The following is a 23,392-nucleotide window of genomic DNA, read 5'->3' as shown; positions in this document are numbered from 1 at the left end:
GCTCGCTTCCGGTGCGCGGAGCGGAAGCCGCGGCGAGAGGCTGGGAGCGGCGGCCGAGCGGCGGGCGACGGGGGCGGGGGACTCGCGCCGCGGCCGGGGCGGAGCCGGAGCCATGGAGCCGCCGCTGCCGGGCTAGGGAGGGCCGGCGCCCCCGGGCCCGCGGCGATGTCGGGCTACGCGCGCCGCCCGGGCATCTCCCCGCTGTCCCGGGCCCGCAGCCTCGTCATTCCGGACGGTGAGCGGCCGGCGGGCGGGCGGGCGGGGGGAGGGCGGCCAGGCGGACGCCCCGGGCTCCCGGCCCCGCCGAGGTCCCGGTCCCGGTGCCGGTGCCGGGGAGCGGCCGCAGGCGCGGCGCGGCCAAGTCGCTCTCATTGTTGTTCCAGCGGCTGCGTTCTCCGAGCGCCGGGCCGGGCTCCCCCAGCTAGACTGTGAGCGCCCCCGCGGCAGGGACCCGGACCCCCACTTCTTCGGCATTCGGCCGACGTTTATGTGCTATGTGCCCAGCCCGGTGCTCGCTAACGTGGGAGACACAGGTGAGACGAGCCCCAGGGACCCGGCCCGCCTCTGCCTGTGGGCGGCCCTGCGGAGCCCGGACTCACCCCGGGCCCGGCGGTGAGCACCGAGCGCCTCCGTGTGCCCGGCACTGGGGAGACAGAGGTGGAGAGAGTCCTGCCGCTGGGAGCTCACAGTCTGGTCTTGGGGAGACCCTCCCCCAATAAAACACAGTTCCGATGTGGGATGGCAAGTGCGGGAGGGAGGGCGGGCGGGGGAGCCTTGGGCCCTGGGCAGACTGGGAACGGCCGCAGCCAGGCAGTGGCCAGCACTGGTTCATCCCATTGTCCCCAAGCAGCTGCCCCGCCTGCCGTCCCCTCGGCGTGTGGGTGGTCACACGGGCGGAGAGGCAGAGGGCACCACGGGGGCCTTGGGGCGGGGCGCAGACAGGAGGGCATGTGCACCCCACTGCACCAGGACCTCGGGCAGGGCGGGCAGGGTCCCCCGGCTGAGAAGCGCCACGCTGAGGCCGAGTGGGGATGCGGGGTGGCGGGTCCCTGTGACCACAGGGTGGCGGGGTGTCTCTGCAGATTTTATCTACGGAAAGGGGAAGGGCAGTAAGCCAGGCCCACCAGGAGCCCAGGAGATACGCTTTGGAGGTAGAGTACTTCGGTAATCCCTCCTTCTTCTCTGCCGACAGGAAGTACAGGTTCACGCCGGGGCCAGGGCTGTCCACGCAGCAGCCCCGGCCTGCCTGGTGCACCTGTAGCCGCCAGAGCAGGTGGGGTGGCACCCAGGGGTTGGATCCTGGCCCTGGGGCAGAAGGAAGCAGGGTACAACCCGAGGCCTGAGGGATGGCAGGAAGGTGGGAGTCACTCCTGGGAGCCTGAGAGGCCCCGGGCTGGAATCACGGGCCAATGCCACACAACACAGGGTGGCACCGGGGCTCGGGTGATGGGTGGACTGAAAGGGCCGCCGTGTGGCTGGCCAGGTGGTGGGAAAGCGGGGAGAGGAGAAGGAAAGGGGGTGGGTGAGTCGGGGAAGGGCGGAGGGGGCGGGAATTCGCAGCTTGGGGGGCATTGGAGCTGCGACAGCCCGTGGGAGTGCGGGCACCGCCTCACCCACGTGGTCACTGCGCCAGAGGTGTGCGAACCACGGCGTGGGGGGGAGGAGAGGAAGTAGAGCCGTGTCGCGGGCCGGCGCTGAGCTCTGGGGCAGCGACTCGAGTGGCATTCCCGACTTGAGGTGGCGTTGTGTCCCGGGAAGAGAAGGGAACAGGGGAGTCCCCTCGAACGACCTTGGGGGGACTTCACACGTGAGGCCTTTGCCGCTGTTTCAGATGAGAAGCTTGCGGACCTGGAAGAGGCAAACCCGTTCTCCTTTAAGGAGTTCCTGAAAACCAAGAACCTCAGCCTGCTGAAGGAGGACGCGGCCAACAGCAGGCTCCACGCGCAGGTACCGGGCTTCCCGGCCTTCCAGCTCCTCATCGCGTGCTCCTGGGAGAGGCCGTGCAGCAGGGTGGGAGCGCGGGGCGGAGTCTTCGTGGCTCGCACCTTCCTGGCTGGACAGATGGCGCCTCTGAGCTCCTACGTGGACGTCAGGAAGAGGCCTGCGCTGGCTCCTGGGTCTGAGGCTCGCCCCGCCCTGTCCTTCAGGAAGCCACAAGGCACTCCCTGGGCCTCGACTGCAGCTCTCCGCCCTCCCAGCCCGTGGGCTTCGGCCTGGAGTTCCAGCAGCCGTTTTTCGAGGACCCAACGGGGGCTGGCGACCTCCTGGATGAGGACGAGGATGAGGACGGGTGGAATGGCGCCTACCTGCCGTCCGCAGTGGAGCAGACCCACTCGAGGGTCTCGGCCAGCACGTCGCCCTGCAGCACCTACATCTCCTTCTTCTCCAGCCCGTCGGAGCCGGCAGGGCCTGAGTCCCTGCCCCCGTGGACACTGAGTGACTCCGACTCCCGGGTCTCGCCCGTGGCGAGTCCCAGTGCAGACTTTGCCGCCCACGGAGAGTGTCTGGGGGACAGGCACCTTCGGACGCTGCAGATGAGCTACGAAGCAGTAAGTGAGGGGCTGCGCGCTGGCACCTGGGAACCGGCCGTGTCTGAGCAGTGTTCTTGGAGAAAACCTGAGCCTCTGGCGTCCTCGGGGGCCCGGAGTTTGGCTCCAGGACAAGACAGTCTGGCACAGCAGCCGCGCCAGCGTCTCCCCGGAGCGCGCTGCCGGGCTGCCGGTGCCGCGGGAACAGCCGGCTGTGCAGGAAGGGACCCGAGCAGAGGTGGGACCCTTGGGGCTGCCCCGCGGGTCGGCTTGAGCGTCTTGCCAAGTGTTCTGAGTCGAGGAAAGTCTTAGAAGTTTGAAAACAGCCTAAAAACGAGTTGTGTGAGTGACGCTGGAGTCTGACCTCGGCCCTACGTGGTGCCCTTTCTCTGGAGTGTCTGGGGTCGGCTCCAGGGCATTCCTGTTGCCCGAGCAGTTCCAGGGCCACACCGCGGCGTGCAGACCCCTGTGAGGGACACGCCGATGCCTCACCGGGATTTCCTCTCTGCAGCTGAAGGACGAGAACTCGAAGCTCAGGAGGAAGCTGACGGAGGTGCAGAGCTTCTCGGAGACGCAAACTGAGATGTAAGCCTTCGGTCAGGGCCGTGCCGGGCGGTTGACGGGAGCCGCGAGCGGCTGGGGCGGGGGCGGGGGCGGGGGCTGGGTTCTGTTCTGTGTCGGGCCTTGGCGACGGACACGTTTCCCTGCTGTGTCCGTGTACTTTAAACGTCCTGATCAAGCGGCAGACTGTCGTACCCCTGAGGGCCCACGGCTGGCGCTCACTCAGACCCCGCTGAGGGTGTCACCTCCCTGCGCCTCGCTGACACGGCTCGTTCCGAACAGTCGGCACTCGTGGCCGTTACCGAGCCGACCCGGCCGCAGTGCCTCTAGAAGCAGCCCCCGAATGGGTCGCAGAGCCACAAGGGGTGCGGGTGTTCTCTGACAGGGTGAGGACGCTGGAGCGGAAGTTAGAAGCCAAAATGATCAAGGAGGAGAGTGACTACCACGACCTGGAATCCGTGGTCCAGCAGGTGGAGCAGAACCTGGAGCTGATGACCGTACGCACGGGTGGGCAGGGGCTGTGAGGCGGCGGGCGTGTCACTGGTGGGCCCAGGCGCTGCCCCACGTGGTCGCAGCAGCCGCAGGGAGCAGGGGCGGGGCTTCTGTGAGGCCCCTCACGTGGCTGTGAGGCATTGGGGGGCCTGCCTGCCGCTGAGGCTCTCGTGTTGTCTTCCGGTGACAGAAACGTGCGGTAAAGGCGGAAAGTCACGTCATGAAACTGAAACAGGACATAAGCTTGCTCCAGGTAACCGGGGCCCGCTCCTGCTCCCTGCTCCGTGGGCCAGTCTTGTAAGATCTCAGTCCGTGGGCCAGTGCCGAGGACAGCCTGGAGCAGAGGGGCACGTTGGGAGCCCGGGTAGGAAGGGCCTGTGGTGGGGCCGGGCCCCCTCCTCTCCCAAGGTGCCCTGTTTGCGTTGGGTGGACAGCGCGTGGCTGCCCCCTGTTCACCATAAAACCCCTCACGGCCGCTCCCCCACCCCAGGCGCAGGTCTCCAACTTCAAGAGGGAGAATGAGGCCCTGCGCTCGGGCCAGGGCGCCAGCCTGACGGTGGTGAAGCAGAACACGGACGTGGCCCTGCAGAACCTGCGCATGGTCATGAGCAACGCGCACACCTCCATCAAGTGAGCAGCGGGAGGCGGGGCGGGCTCTGCCTTTTCAGACCGTGAGCACGCCCACCGCGCACAGTGCAGCGCTCCGGGCTCGGGATGGGGGTGTTTGACAGGCCCGTTGACCCGAGGTCGCAGCGTGTGCATACCAGCCGGCTCCACCATCCTGCGTGGCGATGGCTGTTTCTACTTGAGAGGCGTGGGCGTTAAGGCAAATCCCGTCCTATCCCGTGTCTCCCCTCCTCCCACAAATTGCTCACTGAGCTCCTAGGAGACAGCATTGGGGTCTCAGTCCTCACCCTCCTCCCACTGGCTGAGCTGCAGGCAGCGGGGTGCACAGCACGGGTGCTCGAGTAGGTGGGGGCGCCCCGTGCTCACGGCGAGGCCTCTTCGGGGGAGAGCCGCGGCCTCGAGGACCTGCGCTGGTCTCCGCTCTGTCTGCTGGGTCCCTCGCGTTCTGCTGACGAGCGTGGCCGCAGCTCCTGATGACAGCGTTCTCCTTGCAGGCAGCTGGTTTCCGGAGCCGAAACACTGAACCTTGTTGCTGAGATCCTTAAATCCATAGACAGAATCTCTGAAATCAAGGAGGTCGGGGAGGAGGAGTCTTGAGAAGCTTCTAGCTCCAGCTCTGTTTACATCCTGCAGTCACCGCTCCCTGGATGTGAAACGCCATTGTGTCCTTAAATACACAGTCTTCCCAGTAAAGCTGTTTATCGCGAGATGCTACTTCCCTGCCTGAGAACAGTATTATTAGCTCCGCGGCGAGGAGCAGTGGAGCTGGTGAGCGCCCCGAGGTTTCTGTCCATGCCGCCCTTGCTCCGGGTGAATCCCTGCAGTAAGACATGACCCCCTGGGAGACGTGTTTATAAAAGCCACCGCTGGTTCTCAGCGCTGAACGTGGGAACAGCCGTTCTGTGATAGAGTCTTCCATTCTTATTCCAGAACACTCACTCTCAGATAAGTTCAATCGATTGACCTTGATTTCACAAGTAAAGGAAACACTAAATGAGCTGAGATCAATGATTGCCTTGGACAGGGCCTCGTGCCTTTCCGCCTTGCTCAGTGCCCCTCTGGCTCCGTCCACGCCGCAGCCTTCACAGGGCGGGCCTGCGACTGGCGGCCTGAGTGTGGGCACCCCACGTGGTTGGCTGCTGCTGTCCTGGAGGGACCAAGGTTGGCACGGATTCTACACTGTGAAGCCATCGAAACGCACCTCTTTAGGGGGCCTCGGGTTTGGAAAATGTTTTGGATGGAGGGTTCTGATACATGTTCCAAGCGGCCTTTTGTAGAATGAAGTCGAATCCAGAGGACGTGCAGAGCCTCCTGGTAGCACGAGTCTCCCGCTGCCGTTCCAGCCGCTCTGACGGAGGGAGGCGTGACGTGCACTCAGTGCCTTGTGGCTGTTTCCTGCAGATGTTATTTTTTAAAATAAATGTTCCCTCCTGTTCAGATTGACAGCTTTCTTAATAAATTCTAAAATGCACATGCTTTGGCCCTGTTTACTGCCTCAGCCAGCTCGTTATGCTTTGTGACTCCTGCACACCAGGGGGCATCGTGTCCCTGTCCTACCGGGGTCTGCGGAAGCGCCCGCCCTGCTGTGCGGCCCGGGGAGCTCAGACCACTGCTGCCAGCCAAGAGCGGCTGCAGGTTTGGCGTTGGACCGATTGGTGCTGGAATTAGAGCATTCTTGGAGATCATGTTGAATTTTCAAAAGATGATTAAACTGCTAGACTTCTGATCTTGGCTACAGGGAAGAGCCTTCCAGAAGTCACCGGTGAACCACCCTCAGCTCACTGACCCGCCGCGTGCTCCAGCCGGTGGTGCGGAGCGGGTGCTGCTGGCTCAGACATGCAGTGTAGTAGGACAGTGCTGGGATGAGGTTCTCTGTATGCACAGCAGCTCTGGGGAACTACAAAGGCAGGGCTGCCAGGGGGAGGCTGCCTCTTGGGGGCCTGCAGGAGGGGCACAGCATTTTATGGGGGCAGGCGATACACAGCAGATCACCAGCCGGGTGCCCCTGCCCACAGCCAGGCTGGGCCTGAAACAGGAGCACCCCGAGCACCAGCCCTTCAGCCCCCTCCTCGTGCCGCGGTGCAGAGGGCAGGATGGACACAGACTTTCCTACCCCATCCCCTCTGTATAGTTTGAAGTGTTCCCCAGGAGAAGCCTTGAACATACAGGTCACATGACCAAGTTGTTGAACCTCAGCCGCTGGGTCGCTGCCAGGGGGCTGCCAGGGCCGCTGTAGGAGCCGCTCATGGCTCTGCCCTTCCAGGCTCACCTTTAGCGCAGGCTGATCCGCTGCCCCACGGGGAGACCCGCTCCTTTTGCGGGGTGCGGGTCCCACTCATCTCCCAAGACCCTAGAGTTAGCTGCCCCAGCACATGTACTAAAATTGGACCGATGCAGAGAAGATTAGCACGGCCTCTGCGCAAGGAAAACGCGCAAATTCGTGAAGCATCCCTTATTAAAAAAGAAATAAGACTTGCCCCGCCCATGCAGTCCTGCCCTGCCCTGGGGCTGACACCCCGCTGACCTCTAGGTGTGCAGAGACCCAGCCCGGCATGGACACCCCAGCACTTGGCGGGTTTCCTCACTGGTGGCTCACCCAGAATCCTAGACCCACTTCCCGGAGAAGAACGGAGCCCAGGAGGTACCGGCTGGGGTCCCGCGCGGCTGGGGGGAGCCCCTGTGGGCTGGGGACCCGGTCCCCCTACGCCTCCCGCCCAGCTGCCCCGCTAGGCGGCCTGCGCACGCGGGCAGTGCCGGGGGCGACCGGATGGGGGCAGCACCGGCCTGCCCGCCGCCCAGGGCCCCTCCCGGCGTCCCCCGCGCCTGGTGCGAGGTCTCGGAGGCGGGACTTCCGGCCCGCGGTGTCCGAGTCGCGCGGCTGCCGGAAGCGTGGCGGCGGCGGCGGCGGCGGCGGCGGGTGAGGGCGGCGGCGGCTCCGCGGGGCTCCGTCTGTCAGCGTTTCGGGGGTGACCGGGCGCTCTGGGCGGGGACGGGCTGTCTCCCGCGGCCGAGGCCTTGCCGACGGCGGGGCGCCGACCTCGCTTGCTTCCGGCCCTCGGGCTGCGCTGCGCTCCTCGGCGTTGCCCCTGCCGGTGCCGGTTCCCCCGCCGCCTCCCCTTTCGGGCTCCGGGCCGGTGCCCTGTGCCTCCCGCAGGCGTCCGCTCAGTGCCGGCCGCCACGGTGCGGCTCCGGCTGCGGGGGAACGGCGGGGCCCGCCGGCCGGCCCTGCTCTCGGTGCCGGCCACCTGCTCACAGCGACGGGCAGACCCCCCGAGCGCCGCCGCCTGTGGCCCGGGCCTCTCCTCGTCCCCTGGCGACAGCCGCACCCAGCCCCTCTGCACTGGGCGCCCAGCGCCCGCGGTTGCTTGTGGGAAGACCGGCCAGGCTTAGGGTGCTGTTGGTGTCCGTCACGCCCCCCACCACGTGCTGGCCGCAGCCTCGGAGCAGGCAGGGTCCCTGCAGGTGGTTCAGCACCCGACGGCCAAGAGCGGGGGTGCCTGGGGAGGGGGTGCCAGGTCTCAGCCCGTGCCCAGCTTTGGTCAGCTCCTGCACCCCTGCAGGCGCGGTCGGGAGGAGAGGGGTCCCCCACTCCGCGGTCTCTGACGTCCGGCGACGTGTCATTTGGAGGCAGGCAGAAACCATGGACGTAGACGCCGAGAGAGAGAAAATCACGCAGGAGATCCAGGCGCTGGAACGGATGTTGGGTTTCGATGAGGAGGCCTCCGAGTCCAGCCTCGGTTCGGATTCCGGCTCGGACACAGGTGCGCTCCCAGGACGCGGCCTCCCCGTGCTGAGCGCGGCCGCCTCTGCCCGCGGCTCCTGTGCGCCACGCGGTGCTGCCGGGACCAGCGGTTCTCACCGGAACCGGACTCTGCTCACGCCACGGACAGTCTCTCCCTGTCCCTCTGCACCAGCCCCTGGCCCTGCCCGGGCGCCCCGCCCTGGGGTGGTCACCTGCGTCAGGCCGTCCTGGGAGAACCCCAGGTCTGAACAGCCACCGCAGCTGAGCACCCCCGTCCCCTGGCCCCCCTTTTCCATGGGCGCAAACAACTGTCCTCTCTCCGGGGGCCCCTCACACGGCTCCTGCTAGAGGCCTGCCTTCCGCGGCCCCACTTCGTTAGCCTGTCCCAGGGCCTCTGCGTCTGTCTCCTGCCCGGTGGTCCCCGCAGTCCCTGGCCCCTGCGTGCCCGGGGCGCTTCGGGTTAGGCCTCTGTCTCCTCTTTCCCACTGACCTGCCCGGTCCAGTACCTGCCTCCTGGCCAGCGAACAGTGCTCAGCTCCCGGGTGCTGCCGGGGAGGGAAGGCCCAGCAACCCAAGTCTCACCCTAAGGTCCCTCAGCCCTTCCCTCGTCGCCAGCAGCTGCCCGGGGCGGGGGGTAGAGGGGGTGCCGCGCCTGCGGGTTGGCGCCTTGGTGCCTCTGGGGGCCCCTTGCCAGCCCATCTGTGTCCAGGGCGGTCACAGCAGTGTGTTTGTGTCCCCACAGATTCGCTGACCCACGAGGACTCTGCCTCTGCTGGTCCCCCGAGCTCGGTAACTCCCGCCCTGAGCTGGCCGGGTGCTGGGGAGGGGGGTTCCTGTGATAAAAACAACGCGTGTTTGTTAACGTCGTTATGTATCATCAAAACGAAACTTGTTCCTAGGTTGGTGTGTATCCCTTCTGACTTTCCCAAGCCCTAGTTCCTCTCAGCCCGACACCACGCACAGAGGGCAGGCCGCGGGCCGCCTGGGCCTCGGTCTCCCCATCTGTGCAGGGGGGGGCAGTTACAGCCCCGTCAGGAGCGCCCAGAACAGTGTCCAGCAAGGAGTCGCTCAGCCTGGCAACTGTTAACTCTTCTTCGATCACTCGGGAGTTTTCTGTAATTTGGGGAAATTTCCGCAGTTTGCTTGTTTCTTCACCTCGTCGGTAGGAGCGGCGGGCAGGCCCCTGAGGCCCCGCGTGGGCTGCCCGCGGCTGCTCAGACTCGCTGCCTTCCCACTTTCTAGCTTTGCGTGCGCTGCTGCCGCCTGCCACCTGCCTGTGATGACATCACACGGGCCCGTCACAGGGTCCAAGTTTAGCAGAAACAAAGTGGAACTACCCCCTTCCTCACACACACACCCCCTTCCTAGAAACGGAAATGAGTTTTCGGTGAGGGGAGGGGTGCACGGGAATTCACGGCAGGGGGTCCTGCCAGGCCAGCGGCGGGGTCTCGGCCCGAGGGCGGGAGGGTGGTGGCCCCGCGTCCTCACCCGCAGTCTCCGTGGTGACAGGAAGAAGACAGGTGGGATGGAGCCAGCAACGACGAGGACGACCCCAAGGGGAAGACGCTTCCTGAAGACCCGGAGACCTGCCTGCAGCTGAACATGGTCTACCAGCTGGTGCTCCAGGAGAAGCTGGCCGAGGTCCGCCTGCTGCTGGCCCAGAACCGGGAGCAGCAGGTAGGAGAGGGTCCGGCCCGCGCCCCCGCCAGGCCTCCGGGCCCCGGGCGGCTCTCCCACGGGCCCCTCGTGTCCACAGGAGGAAGTCATGTGGGACCTGGCAGGGTCCAAAGGCCCCCGGGTGAAGGACGGCAAGAGCCTGCCCCTGAACCTGTACATCGGGCACTTCCTGAAGCCCTACTTCAAGGACAAGGTCACCGGAGTGGTGAGTCCGAGGCATCGGGCTCCGTGGGGAGGGCGCACCCCCACAGCCTGTCACGAATTCCCGTGGTCTTCAGGGTGGTGGTCTCCAACGTCCTAGCTCCCTCCCGGGCCCAGTGGAGAAAGTCGGGCCTCCTGGAGTGGGGCCGGCTCGCTGCTCCGCGGATCAGCCCAGGACCTGGCCTCCAGGGGTGGCCGGGGGCCAGCTAGGCAGGGCTGCCCGGTCCGGGGTGTGGGGCCGGGCACTGCTCGTGGCAGCCTTCCCCTCTTCGCCACCCTTCTGCAGCCCCTAAGCCCACCCTCTGCCCGTCGGGTGGTGCCCGGTGCCCAGGGAGGCAGCTGCTCCGGGTCCAGGCGTTTAGGGCCAGGCCTGGCACAGGGCCTGGCTGCTGGAGGAGGCGGAGGAGAAGGGTCTGGAGTCCGCGCTGGGCCCCGTGGGGAGCATACCTGGCCGTGACGCCCGCATCGTGACCCCGTGCTCTCGGACAGGGACCCCCTGCCAACGAGGACGCGCGGGAGAAGGCCGGCCAGGGCATCAAGACCTTCGAGGAGCTCCTGGTGACCAGATGTGAGGGCCGCGCTCGGCACTGCGCCCCCACACCCTCTCCCCAGCTGGGGCGGCTCTCGCTCCCTCCTGGCCAGACACTGGGTCGGGCGATGCCCAGCCCTGCCTCCCCGCACTGAGCGGGGTCCTTGTGGGGACACCTCGCGGTGGGCCCAGATGGGTGGTTTGTCCTCCGTTTCCTCTGACTGTACGTGGAAGTCGGAGCTAACGGCGTGCGTGGGTCCTGGGAAGCCCGGCCCCGGCAGCCGGCTGAGCTGGTCTCTCCGCAGGGAAGAGCTGGGAGAAGGCCTTGCTCAGGAAGGCGGTGGTGAGCGACCGCCTGCAGCGCCTGCTTCAGCCCAAGTTACTGAAGTGAGTCTCCGGGCCTGGCAGAGGGGGGGCCCCTCTTGCTGGTCCCCTGCGGCAGCGGCGGGAGGCCCCGTATGGAAGCGCGTTGGCCAAGCCCCCACAGTTCTGGTCTGACTCAGGCAGTGTCTCTGGTCTGGGCCTCGGTTCCCACCTGTGAAAATGGGGACCATTCACGAGACCTGCTTTATCTGTGTGCTGATGGGGTGATGTCACGTGACCGTATCCCAGCACCTGTGGTCCAGCCAGTGGGTCCCAGGAGCCTCTGTTGCCTCACGCCTTGACGTTGGCTCGGGGTCACCTGTGGGGGCGGTCACACCCCTCCTCGGGCTGCGGGGGGGGCTTTCCCCCAGAGCTGTTCTGGAAGGGGCATGTGCGTGGGGCTGCGACCCGCCCCAGGGCTGGCACGGGGCCGGAAGCTGGTCACTGGGCTCGGGTGTGGGGCGGCCGCAGTACGTCGCTGCGCTCACTGCTGACGTGACAGCCAAGGGTGGCGCCGCGTTCTCTGCGGGCGAGGAGCCGCGCCGCTTGGGGAGGTGAACTAGCCTGCAGGTCCGAACCCCGGCCAGGCTCGGAGCAGTGCCCTGCTGCTGTGCCGTGGGCGCCCCCGGCCAGTGACCCGGCCTCTGCCCGCCCACAGGCTCGAGTACCTGCAGCAGAAGCTGAGCAGGGCCACGAGCGAGGAGGAGCGGCAGATCCTGGAGAAGCAGAGCGGCAAGGCCGAGAGGGAGATCCGTGACATCAAGTGAGTGGGGTGCTGGGCGGCGTGGACAGGGCGAGGGGCTGGCCTGACCCGGTGCCCTCGCTCCTGCAGCCAGCTCCCGGAGGAGGCCTTGCTGGGCAGCAGGCTGGACAGCCACGACTGGGAGAAGATTTCCAACATTAACGTAAGTCGGAGCATGCTCCGTGGCCGCCACCAGACCCAGCACGACCTGTGGCCAGGTGCGTGGCCAGCACTGGGGCAGCTTTTCCCCTCCCGCTCCCCCCCCCCCCCCCCGCCCGCTGGTGTGAGCCTCTGCTGAAGGGAGCGGGAGCTGAGCAGCTTTGCCTTTAGAGCCAAGTCTCCGGGTTGGCTGCACGAGGCCTGGCGCCTGGATGGAGCTCCCGCTTTCCCCGCGCGCCGCCGCCGTGACAGCTCCGCGGCGTCTCTCTGCAGTTTGAAGGCAGCCGCAGCGCAGAGGAGATCCGGAAGTTCTGGCAGAACTGGGAGCACCCCAGCATCAACAAGCAGGAGTGGACCAGGCCGGAGCTGGACCAGCTGAAGGCCATCGCAGCCAAGCACGGCCACCTGCATTGGCAGAAGATCGCCGAGGAGCTGGGGGTAAGGACCTCCCAGCCCCCAGGGGCGTGGGGCGCCCCAGGGGGGACTGCGTGGGCACCGAGCTGAGACGCAGAGTGTGGTTTGGGTGTCACTCAAACGGAGTGTCGCTGTGACGTTCCTGAGGTGTTTTCTTTCCGAGAACGTCTGCTCGCCACAGGCGCTCTTGCTGTCCTGTCGGCCGGGGGGGGGGGGTGGGGGTTGTTGGTTGGTGCCCAGAAGCCCTCACTCACGGGCGCCTCCACCCTGGCTGTGCCGGACGCCCACGCACACGGTGAGCATGGTGACAGCCCTGCCTTGGTTTGGCCGTGAAGACCCGGCGCAGCGCCTTCCAGTGCCTGCAGCAGTTCCAGCAGCACAACAAGGACCTGAAGCGCAGGGCCTGGACGGAGGCCGAGGACCGCATGCTCACCCAGCTGGTGCAGGAGATGCGCGTGGGCAACCACATCCCCTACCGCCGAAGTGAGTGCGCCTCCGGCCCCCCTGCGCCCTCACCGGGCCGCCCACCGGAGGGCAGGGGCGGATGGCGAGGCGAGGCTGGAGGAAGGGGGGAGGGTCCTGCGCACCAGGGGTCCTGGGCCCGTGCTCCGTGGTGATGGCTGCTCCTTCCTGGGGGGCCCTGGGCGGGCAAGTTCACGAGGCCCTTTGCCCCCAGTTGTCTACTACATGGAGGGGAGGGACTCGGTGCAGCTCATCTATCGGTGGACCAAGAACCTGGACCCCCGCCTCAGAAAGGGTCTCTGGACCCCAGAGGAAGATACGGTAGGTGTGGGGGCCGGGGGACCGTCTCCTCGGAAGGCCACCTGGACGCTATGGCGGCCACTGGGCCCTGGCGTCCCCTTGGCGGACTGAGTGGGGTTGTGATTACTGCAGAGACCCATCTGTCTGTGTCCTTCCTGCAGAAGTTGCTTCAAGCCGTTGCCAAATACGGGGAGCACGACTGGTGTAAAATCCGGGAGGAGGTGCCAGGGAGGAGCGACACCCAGTGCCGAGAAAGGTGGGTGCGGCCTGCGGGTGCGGCGGCCTGGGTGGGTGAGGAGGCCCGGGGCGGCCTGGGGCCCAGGGGAGACCCCATGGGAAGTGGGACAGCCGTTTAACTTTGAAGCTGCGGCTTATTCAGACTGCAGGTGAGACGGTCCCTGAGAGGCAGGCGCCCCGAGCCCTGTAGCAATTCCTCCCCAGCTCGCCAAGCCCCTCCTCCTCGGGGCTGGCTTTTATTTCAGACCGCTCCAGTAAGGCGTGGCTCACCTGCCGCCCAGCTCACCTCTTAGCACGCGCAGTCTGTGGTTTCTGGTGTGAGCACTGAGTCGTAGCGGCCATCATTTTCCGGGTATTTTGAGCCCCCCACAATGAAACCTATTCCCCAGCAAAGAAAACAAGTCAAAAATGGACAAAGGGCCTGAACAGACATTTCTCCAAAGATCAAACACATGGAAAGATGCTCACGTCCTTGATCGTTTCGGGAACACAAGTCAAACCCCACGGGTTCCCACTTCACGCACAAGGATGTGGAGAGACTGGAACCCTGGGCACCGCTGGTGGGAATGTACCGTGAAGGCTCCTCAGGGATTAAATAGGACCGCCACGTGGCCCACAAATCTCCCTGCGCACCCGCGGCCACGTGGCCCACAAATCTCCCTGCGCACCCGCGGCCACGTGGCCCACAAGTGCCCCTGCGCACCCAGAAGATGTGAACACAGGGATCAGACACTTGTTGGTACACTGCTCACAGCAGCACCGTCCACAATGTCCAGGAGGGGACACGCCGTGCTCATGGCATCGGGGGGGACATGTTTCGTTCCTGGCGTCTGGGAAGGGCACACCGAGTGCCCTGGACAGGGAGGGTGGGAGGGCAGTTGGCAGTGTCCGGGCACTAGCTATTGTTGGCCTGAGACACGGGTAGGACGTGCTGAGTGCTGCAGCGTGCCTGAGCCTGGGAGGGGACATGGTGAGCAAGGTGCCGTGCGCTCGACGTCCCCATTTCTCAGACACACACCTAGGTCCCACGGTGACGCTGGCTTAACCTGGGGACCCGCCAGACGACCCCCCACAGTGGCTGCCCCCACACTCCGTCCCCCAGCCGCATGCGGAGTCCAGTCTCCCGGGGCCTCGCCAGCACGCCCTGCTGTTCGGAGAGCATCTGCGCGGTGCCGCTGGGTGTCCCGCTGGGAGCGCCCTGGCGTGCTTCCTTCCCTGGGGAGTGCCCCGCCCCGCCCCACGTTCCCTCCGGTTACTTGTCTGGGGTCACTGGCGCGGAGAGGCCTTGGTAAGCTCCAGGAAGCCTCTTCGCGGGCACACGGTTTGCACACTCGCCGCCTGGGAGGCGTCTTTCCCTTCACGGGGAAGCCGTGAGTCTCCCACTCGGTCAGGGTCTGGGTTACTGTAGTTCGGGCACAGGGCTCTGGTTTGTGGCCCATCGACGTCTGGGCAGGCCGTCCCGGCCCAAAACACGCATGTGTTCTTGCTGCCTCCAGGTACATACGGAGGCTGCACTTCAGCGTAAAAAAGGGGCGCTGGAGCCCCAAGGAAGAGGAGAAGCTGCTGGAGCTGATAGAGAAGCACGGCGTGGGTGAGTCCTTGGGGCGCGGCCACGGGGCTGGCTGCTCTGCTCAGCTGCCTCCGGGTCCTCTCCCTCCTCTCAGGGCGGGACGAGACGGGGTGGCAGGGTCCCACCACACAGACCAGGTCACAGTCCTGGGGAAACTGAGGCACAGATGAGCCGGAAGGGAAGTGAGGCCCTCGCTCGCCGGTTCTGGCTCCTCGGCCCCGCCGTGCGGCTGCTTTCCCGGGAAAGGCCGTCTCCCGCTGAATCGCTCCGCCCCGGCTGTGCCGGCTGCTTGGCTGGGCGGTGAGGCTTCTGCCGGGAAGGGCAGCAGGAGCCCGTTCTGGGGACGCGGCGTCCTGAGGGGCCAGCTCCTCGGGGAAGAGGCTTTTCCTGGCCGAGGGGCCGTGACCTGAGACGCGAGCGCTTCCACGCGTCCTCCCGCAGGTCGCTGGGAGAAGATTGCCTCGGAGCTGCCCCACCGGACAGGCCCCCAGTGTCTGAGCAAGTGGAAGATCATAGTCCGGGTGAGGCTCCCGATGCCCTCAGGGCCGCGCCCTGTGCTGCGGGCTGGCTGCCGGGGTAGAGTGCGGGGCGCGGGGGCGGAGGGAGAGGGCTCTGGTTTGTGGCCCAGGCAGAGGGAGACACACCTGGTGGGCAGCGCCCTCCCGAGGGCAGCCTGCGCCCTCGCTGCGAGCCCGAGGCGCTGAGGCCTCACGCCGCCCTTTCCCCACCAAAGAGGAGGAGTCGGGGCAGGCGGCGGCGGCGGCGGCGGCGGCGCCTTCGCAGCGTGCGATGGAGCTCCAGCAGCGAGGCCAGCGACAGCGGTGACAGCAGCAGTGGGGACAGCAGAGACTCGGAGTCGGATCCGGAGCCGGCCCGGGGCCCCCAGGAAGGTGGCCAGTCTCGGCCGCCAGCACAGCACACCGTGCCGGACGTGGACCTGTGGGTTCCCGCCAGGCAGAGCGCCCACGCACTGGGGCCGGGGGGCTACCCAGGATGCTCAGCTGCCTCCCCCAGCCGTCCCCAGGCCTCCAGTGCTGCTCATGGTGGCAGCAGGGACGTGGAGGAGGTGGGCAGCCAGGCCGCCTCCGGGACACACAGCACCAGCTTGGGTGGCATCGGGTCCCCGCCCTGCACCGACGCTCATCCCAGGAGCTCCGAGGGGCCGGCCAACGAGGTGGGCATGGCCCTGGGGTGCCCAGGCGCGGGGGACTGGGTGCTGTAGCTCGGCAGCCACAAGGCTGTGCTCAGGCCAGTGGGCCGGCCAGATCTCATGCCAGCCGTGCCCCCAAGTGTGGGCAGCACCCCCTCCTTGCTCTGACGAGGTTTACTCCTGACCCGTGTCAGAACCGGGCCCGGCAGCAGCCTTCCCGCCGAGGCCTGAGGCCTCACTGCCCGACTCACTGGCTGTGACAGCCACGCAGGAGGCTCGGGGCACGCAGGCCTGGAGCCCTTCCTGAGCGTTCCACCCGCTGGGGCAGGACAGTGGGCGAGGAGGGTTGCCTTCTCCCGGCCCAGGCTCCAGCCCCATGGCTGCCAGGCGTGTGCCTGTCTTGGGGGAGGCCCTGCCCAGGCGCCCGGGCTTCAGAGCGTGTTTCTCACCAACGTGGTGCCGGCTTGGGGTCTGGGCGGGAGTTAGCGTGCTGCCCAGGTGGTGGCTTCACGCTGCGCTCCTGCCTTCAGCCTCGCTGTCTGTCTGTCAGGGCGCGAGGCAGCTGCTGAAGGTGCCTCTGGAGACCCTGAGGTCCATGCTCAAGACCAACATGGCCGACCGGGGCCGGGCTCGGGTAAGGGCCTGCCCGCGTCATCCACCACCGCACCCTTCTGCCCACTGAGCGCATGCATGTGCACATATTACCACAGCCCGCCCTGCCATGCACCTGCGTGTGCACATATTACCTCAGCCCCCGCCGTGCACCTGCGTGTGCACACTGCCCTGTTCAGCCTGGTCCAGCCCCGCCCCCTCGGGTACACAGCTTTGGAGGGCAGTGAGGGCAGCACTCGGGTACCTTCCCCCCACAGAAGCCATGCCTGTTCCGCTCAGCCCAGGGGACCACCCCGGGCGGCAGCATTGTGGCCAGGCCCCACGTGGGGCAGCTGTGGCGGCAGCACCGGAGGCACGCCCTGCAGCAGAGGTACCTCGGGCGCCAGCTGCTGATGGCCGTGAGCCCGTGGGTGGGCGACATCACCGTGCCCTGTGCTCCCAGGAGGCGCACTGCAGCACCCACACGAGGTACTGCCCTGGGGCTCCGGGGGCCTGCGGGGGAGGGCTCGGGGAGCCTGCTGGGGGAGGGCTCGGGGAGCCTGCTGGGGGAGGGCTCGGGGAGCCTGCTGGGGGAGGGCTCGGGGAGCCTGCTGGGGGAGGGCGCAGGGGCCCTGCAGACACCTGCTTCCTAGGAGGGCGGGCGTCCCATGGGAGGTGTGGGATTTGGCCTCTGTGGTCCTGCTGAGCGCTAGGCGGTCAGGCCGGGAGTGGCTGCCATTCAGGCCTCGGCAGGAGCCTGTTCCTGTGAGCGTGGCCTGTGGGCCCACGAGCAGGTTGGGTGTCTGAATGTCTCACCTGTGACACTCACTCTCGGAGTGCCTGGCCCCTGCCCTCCCTGGTCAGGAGGGGTGGCAGCTGGCTTTGGGGTTCTTCGGGGCTCCCAGCCTGGCACCCAGGCTCCGGGGCCACTTTGCACATGTGCCCGTGTCCCCCAGCCGACGGCATCGGGGCGCAGCTGCAGGACGCCCGCCTGGCCAGCACCCCGGTGTTCACCCTCTTCATGCAGGTGAGCCCCACAGAGCACCCCCATTGTGCCTGGCTGTCGGGGTGCCGGTGGGTGTCCCTCATGGGGTGCAGTGTCCTAAAGCCACAGGTCCTGACAACAGTGCCAGCGCCCTGCCACGTCCTCCAGCCCGGGCCCAGAGCGGGGCCTGCGTTGGGAGCACTGTCCCCGGGGCTCGGGGCGGGGCGGGCAGGCAGCCCAGTGACCGGCCCGGGCCCCACTGCAGACTCTGTGCCTTGGCCCTTGGGCTGTGGGGCAGCCTCAGGGCAGGGCCTCCTGCCACACGTGTCACGCGTGTGTGGTACATGTGCCCCGTGTCCTCAGCTGTTCCACATCGACACTGCCGGCTGCATGGAGGTCATTCAAGAGAGGAAGGCCCGGCCGCCCATCCTGCCCCAGGCTGGGGCTCAGGTGAGAAGTGGGCGAGTGTGGCCGTGGCTCACCTGGCTCCTGCCCCCCTTCCCCCTCGTCCCCCAGGCAGTGCTGCGTGTAGATGGCGTTGGCCCAGCCAGGAAGTAAGGGATGCCAGCGCTTTCCAGAGACAGGGGTGTCTGGGGTCCCGTGGGGCTGGGCTTGGGGAGGGCCTGGAACCCCGAAGACTCCCTACCGTCGGGGAGGAGAGACAGGGCCCACACAGGCCCGCCGGCTTTGCTCACACCCACCACTCCGCTGGGTGGCTCGCCTGGTGCAGGTGGCCAAGCCCACGGGGTCCGTCCGGGAAAGGTTGTGTCCTGAGCCTGGTCATCACTGGAGGAGACCACAAAAGGGTCCAAGGACAAGTGTGGCCGTGGGCCCTGTCCCGGCCACAGACCCCTGTGCCCTCCTGTCCCACAGCCAGGCCTGCCCCTCCTGCAGCCCAGCCCAGCCCAGCCCAGCCCAGCCACCTGGATGAGCTCTGCCGAGGGGGCTGGGGGTGGAGCTGCGTCAGGAGGGAGGCAGGGGCCTGGGGAGGGGGCCAGGCCGGGCCCTAGCCTCTAGCTGCAGGTCAGAGCCTTGTCCCCCTCTACGGGCAAGAAGTGAGCTGTGGTGTTGGTGGTGGCACAACAGGGGTCGGGGAGAGTAGTCAGGTGAGCAAGGGGGTGGGGCCACGTGAAAAAGGAAAAAGAAAGACAAGGGGTCCAGCCCGGGACTCCCGCGTGCTGAGTCTCTCCCTTCTTTTCCAGGCGCCCGCGCGTGCCCAGAGCACCCCAGGTACTGCCTCTCCCTTTCTCTTGGCTGTCCTGTCCACCCCCTGGCCACGACGGATGAGGGTTTTGTTTGAGGGGCGTGAGCCTAGCTGGCCCGAGGGGGTGGCTGAGTGCAGCGGGTAAGCCCTGAGGCCTCCCCAGCACAGGCCTGGGAGGCAGAAAAGATGTTCCCAATGTGGGGGGCTCCTGCTCCCACGCTCCCAGCAGCTGCCCCGGGAGACCTGCCGGGGTGGGGTGAGGCGGGTCTGGACGGGCCCCCAGACCTCCGTGGTGTTCTCCTCCCTCAGGCCACCTCCTGGGCCAGGTGACAGCCCGAGGCGCTGCAGCGAGGAGGCCCAGGGGCACAGGGAGCAGGGGGCTGCAGACCTGCCCTCCCCAGGCCGCCTCTCCGGCGCCCCCGCCAGCGCCAGGCCGCCCGCTGCACAAAGTGAAGACTGTGTTCCAGCTGCTTCGGGAGAAGCGGCTGCGGGAGGCCCAAGCCAGCAAGGCTGCCCAGGGCCCCGTGGTTCTCCCACCCCAGCTGCTCGTCTCCTCGCCCGTGATCCTCCAGCCCCCTCTCGCGCTGGCCTCCCACGGCCCCCCGGCCACCGGGCCGGGCGTCTCCAAGTCCACACCGTCTGGGCCAGGGGCCCCCGCAGCGGCCGGTCCAAGCACTCCAGGCTCCGGGGTCTCGACCACGAACACGAGGCCTCTTGCCCTGCAGGCCTTGGCCTTGGCTCCTGTCTCCACCGTGGCCTTGCAGGTCCCTGTGAGCCGCCAGCTGGACGGTCTCGGACAGTCTCAGGTCCCGGCCACGTCCTGGAGGCAGGGCCTGCCCGAGGCACCAGCCTTTCTTCCCACGGCCCCCAACCCCGCTCAGCCGCTCGTCCAGCCCCTCGGGCTGATGCCAGCTCCAGGCACCCACACGGGTGGGCCCCACGTGGTGGCCAGCACCCCTCTGCCTGCCAACAGCGTGCTCACAGCCCCGGGGCTGCTCCCCGTGCCGTTGCCAGCCGTGGTGGGCCTCCCCAGGCCAGCAGCGACCCCTGACCCCCAAGTGCTGGCGGTGACTCTGTTGCCGTCATTGACGGAGACTCCAGTAGGCCAGGGTCCAGCCAACAGGGACGCAGAACCAGGCCCTGCCGCCAGGGCAGACCTCGAGTCCCTCCGGCCGGCCCCGCCCCCCCAGATCCCTGCAGAAGGGCGTGGTCATGCGGCCCAGCCCTGCCAGCTGCCTCTGCCCCCTGGTGCTGGCCCGGGAAGGACACTGCTGTCCCCAGCAGAGCCAGGGGGGCCCGGGGGGCCTCTGGGCTTGGAGAGGCCGCCCCCACCCCAGCGCGGGCCTGAGAAGGATGCCCTGGACCTCAGCCTGCTCTCCCAGGAGAGCGAGCCGGCCGTGCAGGAGTGGCTCAGGGGGCAGCGGGGTGTGTGTGTGCCCCCACTGGGCAGCAGACTGCCCTACCAGCCCCCCGCCCTGTGCAGCCTGCGGGCACTGTCTGGCCTCCTGCTCCACAAGAAGACCTTGGAGCACAGAGCCGCAGCCCTGGTGCCCGGCAGGGCGGCTGACGCCCCGCAGGCCTCCCGGGGGCGGGTGCGGGAGCAGCTGCAGGACAGCCCGGCCTACCTGCTGCTGAAGGCCCGCTTCCTGGCCGCCTTCACCCTGCCCGCGCTGCTGGCCACCCTGCCCCCTCCCGGCGTCCGCACCACCTTGTCAGCCACGAGGCCCACCTCTGGGAGCGAGGACGAGGACCTGGAGGAGCGGGCGCGCTCTGATGGCGGCGGGCCGCCGGGCCAGGCGAGCGGCAGTGCCCAGGCAGGGCCCGCAGCCACGACCCCGGTGCAGGTGGGTGGCTATGGGCACAGCGCTGCACCCCCATGCTGCCCTGCCCGCCCGTGTGGCCTGCCCAGGGGTGGTGGGCGGGAGTGGCTGGAGCGGAGGGGACGCGGCTGCGTGCGGACTGCAGAGGCTGTGAGGGGAGGAAGGAACCTCTGACACGGGCGCCCTCGGCCCGCCCCCACCCTGGGTGGCGCATCTGCCCCCACTCCTGTGCACCCAGCCCTCCAGGTGGCTCTGCCCCACGCCCTGGGCTTTCTGAGCTGCGGGCAGGACTAGGTCCGTTTCCCACGAGGAACCTGGTAGAAACCTCTCGGGAGGCGTCCCTGCACCTCGTGGCTGCACCACCCAGGAGTCCCAGCCAGGCCGCCTCCGCCCGCCTGTTGGCCGAGCAGGAGCGCTGGGCCAGTCAGGGAGGCTGGCAGGGTCCTGGCGGGTGTCCCAGGAGCAGTGGTGCCTCCCTCCCCCCTGGGTGCCCATGGCTGCTGGGCTGGGTCCCCTCCCCGGGGCTCCCACCGGCCTGGGCTGCTGGGACTGTCACCTCCCTCCCAGGGCCTTGCCTAGGGGTCCCAGGACTGTTCTGGGCTGACGAGCCTGGAGACCTGGCTGGACCCAGATATTAAGGGGAAGAGCCCCCGCCCCCATTGTGTGGGGAGTCCACAGCGCCCTCGGCCCACTGCTCGCTGCTCCCACTGCCCGTCTCATCCGTCCTGGCTGCAAGGTCACTGCTGTCGCCTTGTTTAGGGAGCCCCAGAGCCTGGCCAGGGCCCTGTCCCCTCCTGCCCGGACGATCTCGATGACTTGGACGTGCTCCGGACCCGGCGTGGCCGGCACGCCCGGAAGAGGAAGCGGCTGCTGTGAGCGGGTGAGTCCGGGCAGCTGCTGGCCGCATGTGGCCTGGCGGGGGGCCCTGCCTCGAGCTCACAGCGGGCGGGTGTGTGAGGCAGGGGCCCTGGGCAGAGGGCAGGGGCCCGGCTGCCACAGCCCGAGGGCAGGTGCTCCTTCCTGCTGGCCTCCGTCCTGCAGTCTCCCCCGTCTGCTCAGCGGGCAGCTCCTCAGAGACGCCCTCCCTGCCACTCTCCTGAGGAGCCGTCTGCCCGTGTCCGTCTGTCCTGAGGCACTCACCCTCCCCAACTGTGTCCGTAGTTGCCCCACCCTCTTCCCTGTGAAAGTGAGCCGAGGGCAGGCATGCGGCTTCTGTGGCTGGGTCCCCCGGGTCCAGACCTCGGCCCCAGGAGGCCTCGTCACAGAGGCAGGAGCAGCTCCTGGAGCAGGGGGCCCGGGGGCTCTGGGGAGCGAGCACCATGGAGGAGCCATGTCATTGAGCCCCCCTCCGTGGACCCCGCCCTCGCCAGGGCGCGGTGCCTCCAGGCGCCCCCACCACGGGTCCTTGTGTTCCAGGACTGCTCGGCCCGATGCCCACGGCCTCACCCACAGGAGCTGGGCCGCCAGCCCCGCCGGCTGAAGGAGACCGGCTGGTCCCTGGGAGGCGCTGCCAGGAGGGACCGTGCTGGCGGCAGGCGCTCGGCTGCTCCGTGTGCAAATGGGAACGTTGAAGGAATTAATAAAGGCTCTATTTTTTCATTAAAAAGCAGCCAGAGGCTCCTGTGTCTCTGGCGGTGAGTGGAGGGTTGGGCCTCCCGGACCTGCTGGGAGCAGCAGGCTGGGCCCTGGGTGCCCAGAGCCTGCCCGGGCCTCTGCGGGCGGGAACAGGGAAGCAGAGGCGGCAGCCCTCGGTGCCACCTCAGGGACCAGAGCGCCCACTTCCCCTGCTGTCCAGACCACAGGCCGGCCCAGCGGCCACGGGCCTCCTTCCTGCGTGCGGCGTTCCCTGCAGGAGACGGTGCCGGCTCCGGCCCCACCCGTCCCGGGGCCCTGGCTCGGGCTCAGTCTGCACCCGCGCCTTGTGGTGCGGCTTCATCCTGTGGGCGCCGCGCCTGCCGCCACGACTTCCTGGCCCGTGTCCCGCAGAGAAACGGCGATGGGTCAGCGTGTCCTGGCCCAGACTCCCCCGCTCCTGCCAGACGTCACGCGTCACACCTGCCAGGGCCCACGCACCACTCAGTGCCGTGGACGGGGTGTTGCTTGCACTCTCCACTGGTTCCTGGTCCCACGGCTTCTCGAGTTTATTACACCAGCCCGGCTGGCGGGCTCCGTGGTTGCCGGCTTGATCCCCAGTGTGGGCCGTGCAGGAGGCAGCGATCAGCGATTCTCTCTCGTCATTGATGTTCCATTTGCTCCCTCTCCCTTCCTCTCTGAAATCCATACAAATATATTTTTAAAAAACACATTTTCCAAGTACGAACAGATTGCCCGGGTGTTTTCCGCTCCGACTCCCAGCTCAGTCCCCATGTGCCTGCCGGTGAGATCTGCCTATTATTTAACGCCCCACACAGCCTCACTTTACAAAGTGGGGAGACGGGGTGGGGGACCCCACAGGCTGGCCACGGTTCCGAATGGAGCCACCCCCTCCTGCGGGAGGCCAGCTGCACCCCGCCCTGGGCGTGAGCCCCCAGGTCAGCTCCCCCAAGGGCCCCGGGCGTGACGGCGGGCTCTGTCCTCCGGGTGGGCCCTGCCACCGCGCTCAGACTCGGCAGCCCCCGGCTGTGCCAGGACCCCGAGGTCAGCCCCACAGCTGGACCGCCATGGGCTGAGCAGACTAGCCAGGGCTGAGGATGGACCCCCCCCCCCCCCCAACCTCCCGGAAGGGAGCGGCCAGGGGAGGCGGCACCCGGGGGCGGGGCTGGAGCAGGGCAGGCGCCCGTCCTGCTCATCCTGCCTGTCCTGTAGCTGTCCCCTCCCTGGGGCGGTGGCCTGGGGTTCCCACGGCCCATGGGGAGGGTGTCAGGGTCCCCGTGCGTCCTGGTGGGAAGGGGGGCGCTCCCAGGAGGAGGGGGGGTCTGCTGGCGGCGGCGCTGGCTGGTGGGCATGTGGGGGCGCGTGGCTGGGCCCATGCCTGCTTGCCACTGCAGCGGCCTCCCCAGCCCCTGCCCTCGGACACCACCCTGCATCCCTGTGACGGA

At 67.6% G+C, this 23,392-nt stretch overlaps 2 protein-coding genes across 10 annotated transcripts; both read left to right on the top strand.

The window, feature by feature from the left end:
- Positions 1–22: 22 nt before the first annotated feature.
- On the top strand, positions 23–5,683 carry ENTR1 (endosome associated trafficking regulator 1). 6 transcript variants are annotated; one of them, XR_013814484.1, is made up of 10 exons: positions 23–235; positions 384–533; positions 1,083–1,151; positions 1,832–1,947; positions 2,148–2,549; positions 3,040–3,113; positions 3,475–3,596; positions 3,772–3,834; positions 4,072–4,211; positions 4,703–5,683. XR_013814484.1 is itself a non-coding variant. In XM_079790008.1 (10 exons), exons 1-10 carry the CDS (start codon positions 166–168, stop codon positions 4,803–4,805), a joined length of 1,299 nt encoding a protein of 432 aa, XP_079646134.1. In that variant the 5' UTR covers positions 23–165; the 3' UTR covers positions 4,806–5,683. The 6 variants fall into 6 exon arrangements, 5 of the variants coding, with proteins under 5 accessions (XP_079646134.1, XP_079646137.1, XP_079646136.1 ...); XM_079790008.1 differs by having other exon boundaries at positions 3,475–3,586; XM_079790011.1 differs by having other exon boundaries at positions 1,083–1,164; positions 3,475–3,586.
- Positions 5,684–7,071: 1,388 nt separating this feature from the next.
- Positions 7,072–22,467, top strand: SNAPC4 (small nuclear RNA activating complex polypeptide 4). 4 transcript variants are annotated; one of them, XM_079789945.1, is made up of 24 exons: positions 7,072–7,125; positions 7,840–7,969; positions 8,693–8,739; positions 9,460–9,627; positions 9,707–9,832; positions 10,318–10,396; positions 10,663–10,744; positions 11,379–11,483; positions 11,553–11,625; positions 11,895–12,059; positions 12,371–12,518; positions 12,712–12,818; positions 12,959–13,053; positions 14,531–14,625; positions 15,046–15,125; positions 15,338–15,778; positions 16,305–16,388; positions 16,624–16,834; positions 17,302–17,372; positions 17,694–17,780; positions 18,533–18,560; positions 18,844–20,378; positions 21,114–21,234; positions 21,771–22,466. In XM_079789945.1, the coding sequence occupies exons 2-23, from the start codon at positions 7,849–7,851 to the stop codon at positions 21,228–21,230; spliced, it is 4,065 nt and encodes a 1,354-aa protein (XP_079646071.1). In that variant the 5' UTR covers positions 7,072–7,125; positions 7,840–7,848; the 3' UTR covers positions 21,231–21,234; positions 21,771–22,466. The 4 variants fall into 4 exon arrangements, with proteins under 4 accessions (XP_079646071.1, XP_079646072.1, XP_079646073.1 ...); XM_079789946.1 differs by lacking the exon at positions 7,072–7,125 and adding an exon at positions 7,132–7,670; XM_079789947.1 differs by lacking the exon at positions 7,072–7,125 and having other exon boundaries at positions 7,691–7,969; positions 21,725–22,467.
- The last annotated feature ends 925 nt before the right edge of the window (positions 22,468–23,392 follow it).

The sequence above is a fragment of the Cnephaeus nilssonii genome, assembly GCF_951640355.1.
Source record: "Cnephaeus nilssonii genome assembly, chromosome: 14".
NCBI classification, from domain to species: domain Eukaryota; kingdom Metazoa; phylum Chordata; class Mammalia; order Chiroptera; family Vespertilionidae; genus Cnephaeus; species Cnephaeus nilssonii.
This window is presented reverse-complemented; position numbering and strand designations above follow the sequence as displayed.

What these genes read in the sequence shown, in the direction of transcription:
- ENTR1 (XM_079790008.1), top strand. Translation starts at nt 166, where the DNA reads ATGTCGGGCTACGCGCGCCGCCCGGGCATCTCCCCGCTGTCCCGGGCC. An exon ending in TCGGAGACGCAAACTGAGAT is followed by an intron (nt 3,114 to 3,474) that starts GTAAGCCTTCGG and finishes GTTCTCTGACAG; the next exon opens with GGTGAGGACGCTGGAGCGGA. An exon ending in AGAACCTGGAGCTGATGACC is followed by an intron (nt 3,587 to 3,771) that starts GTACGCACGGGT and finishes TTCCGGTGACAG; the next exon opens with AAACGTGCGGTAAAGGCGGA.
- SNAPC4 (XM_079789947.1), top strand. Translation starts at nt 7,849, where the DNA reads ATGGACGTAGACGCCGAGAGAGAGAAAATCACGCAGGAGATCCAGGCG. An exon ending in CTGCTGGTCCCCCGAGCTCG is followed by an intron (nt 8,740 to 9,459) that starts GTAACTCCCGCC and finishes CCGTGGTGACAG; the next exon opens with GAAGAAGACAGGTGGGATGG. An exon ending in AGATCGCCGAGGAGCTGGGG is followed by an intron (nt 12,060 to 12,370) that starts GTAAGGACCTCC and finishes TTGGCCGTGAAG; the next exon opens with ACCCGGCGCAGCGCCTTCCA.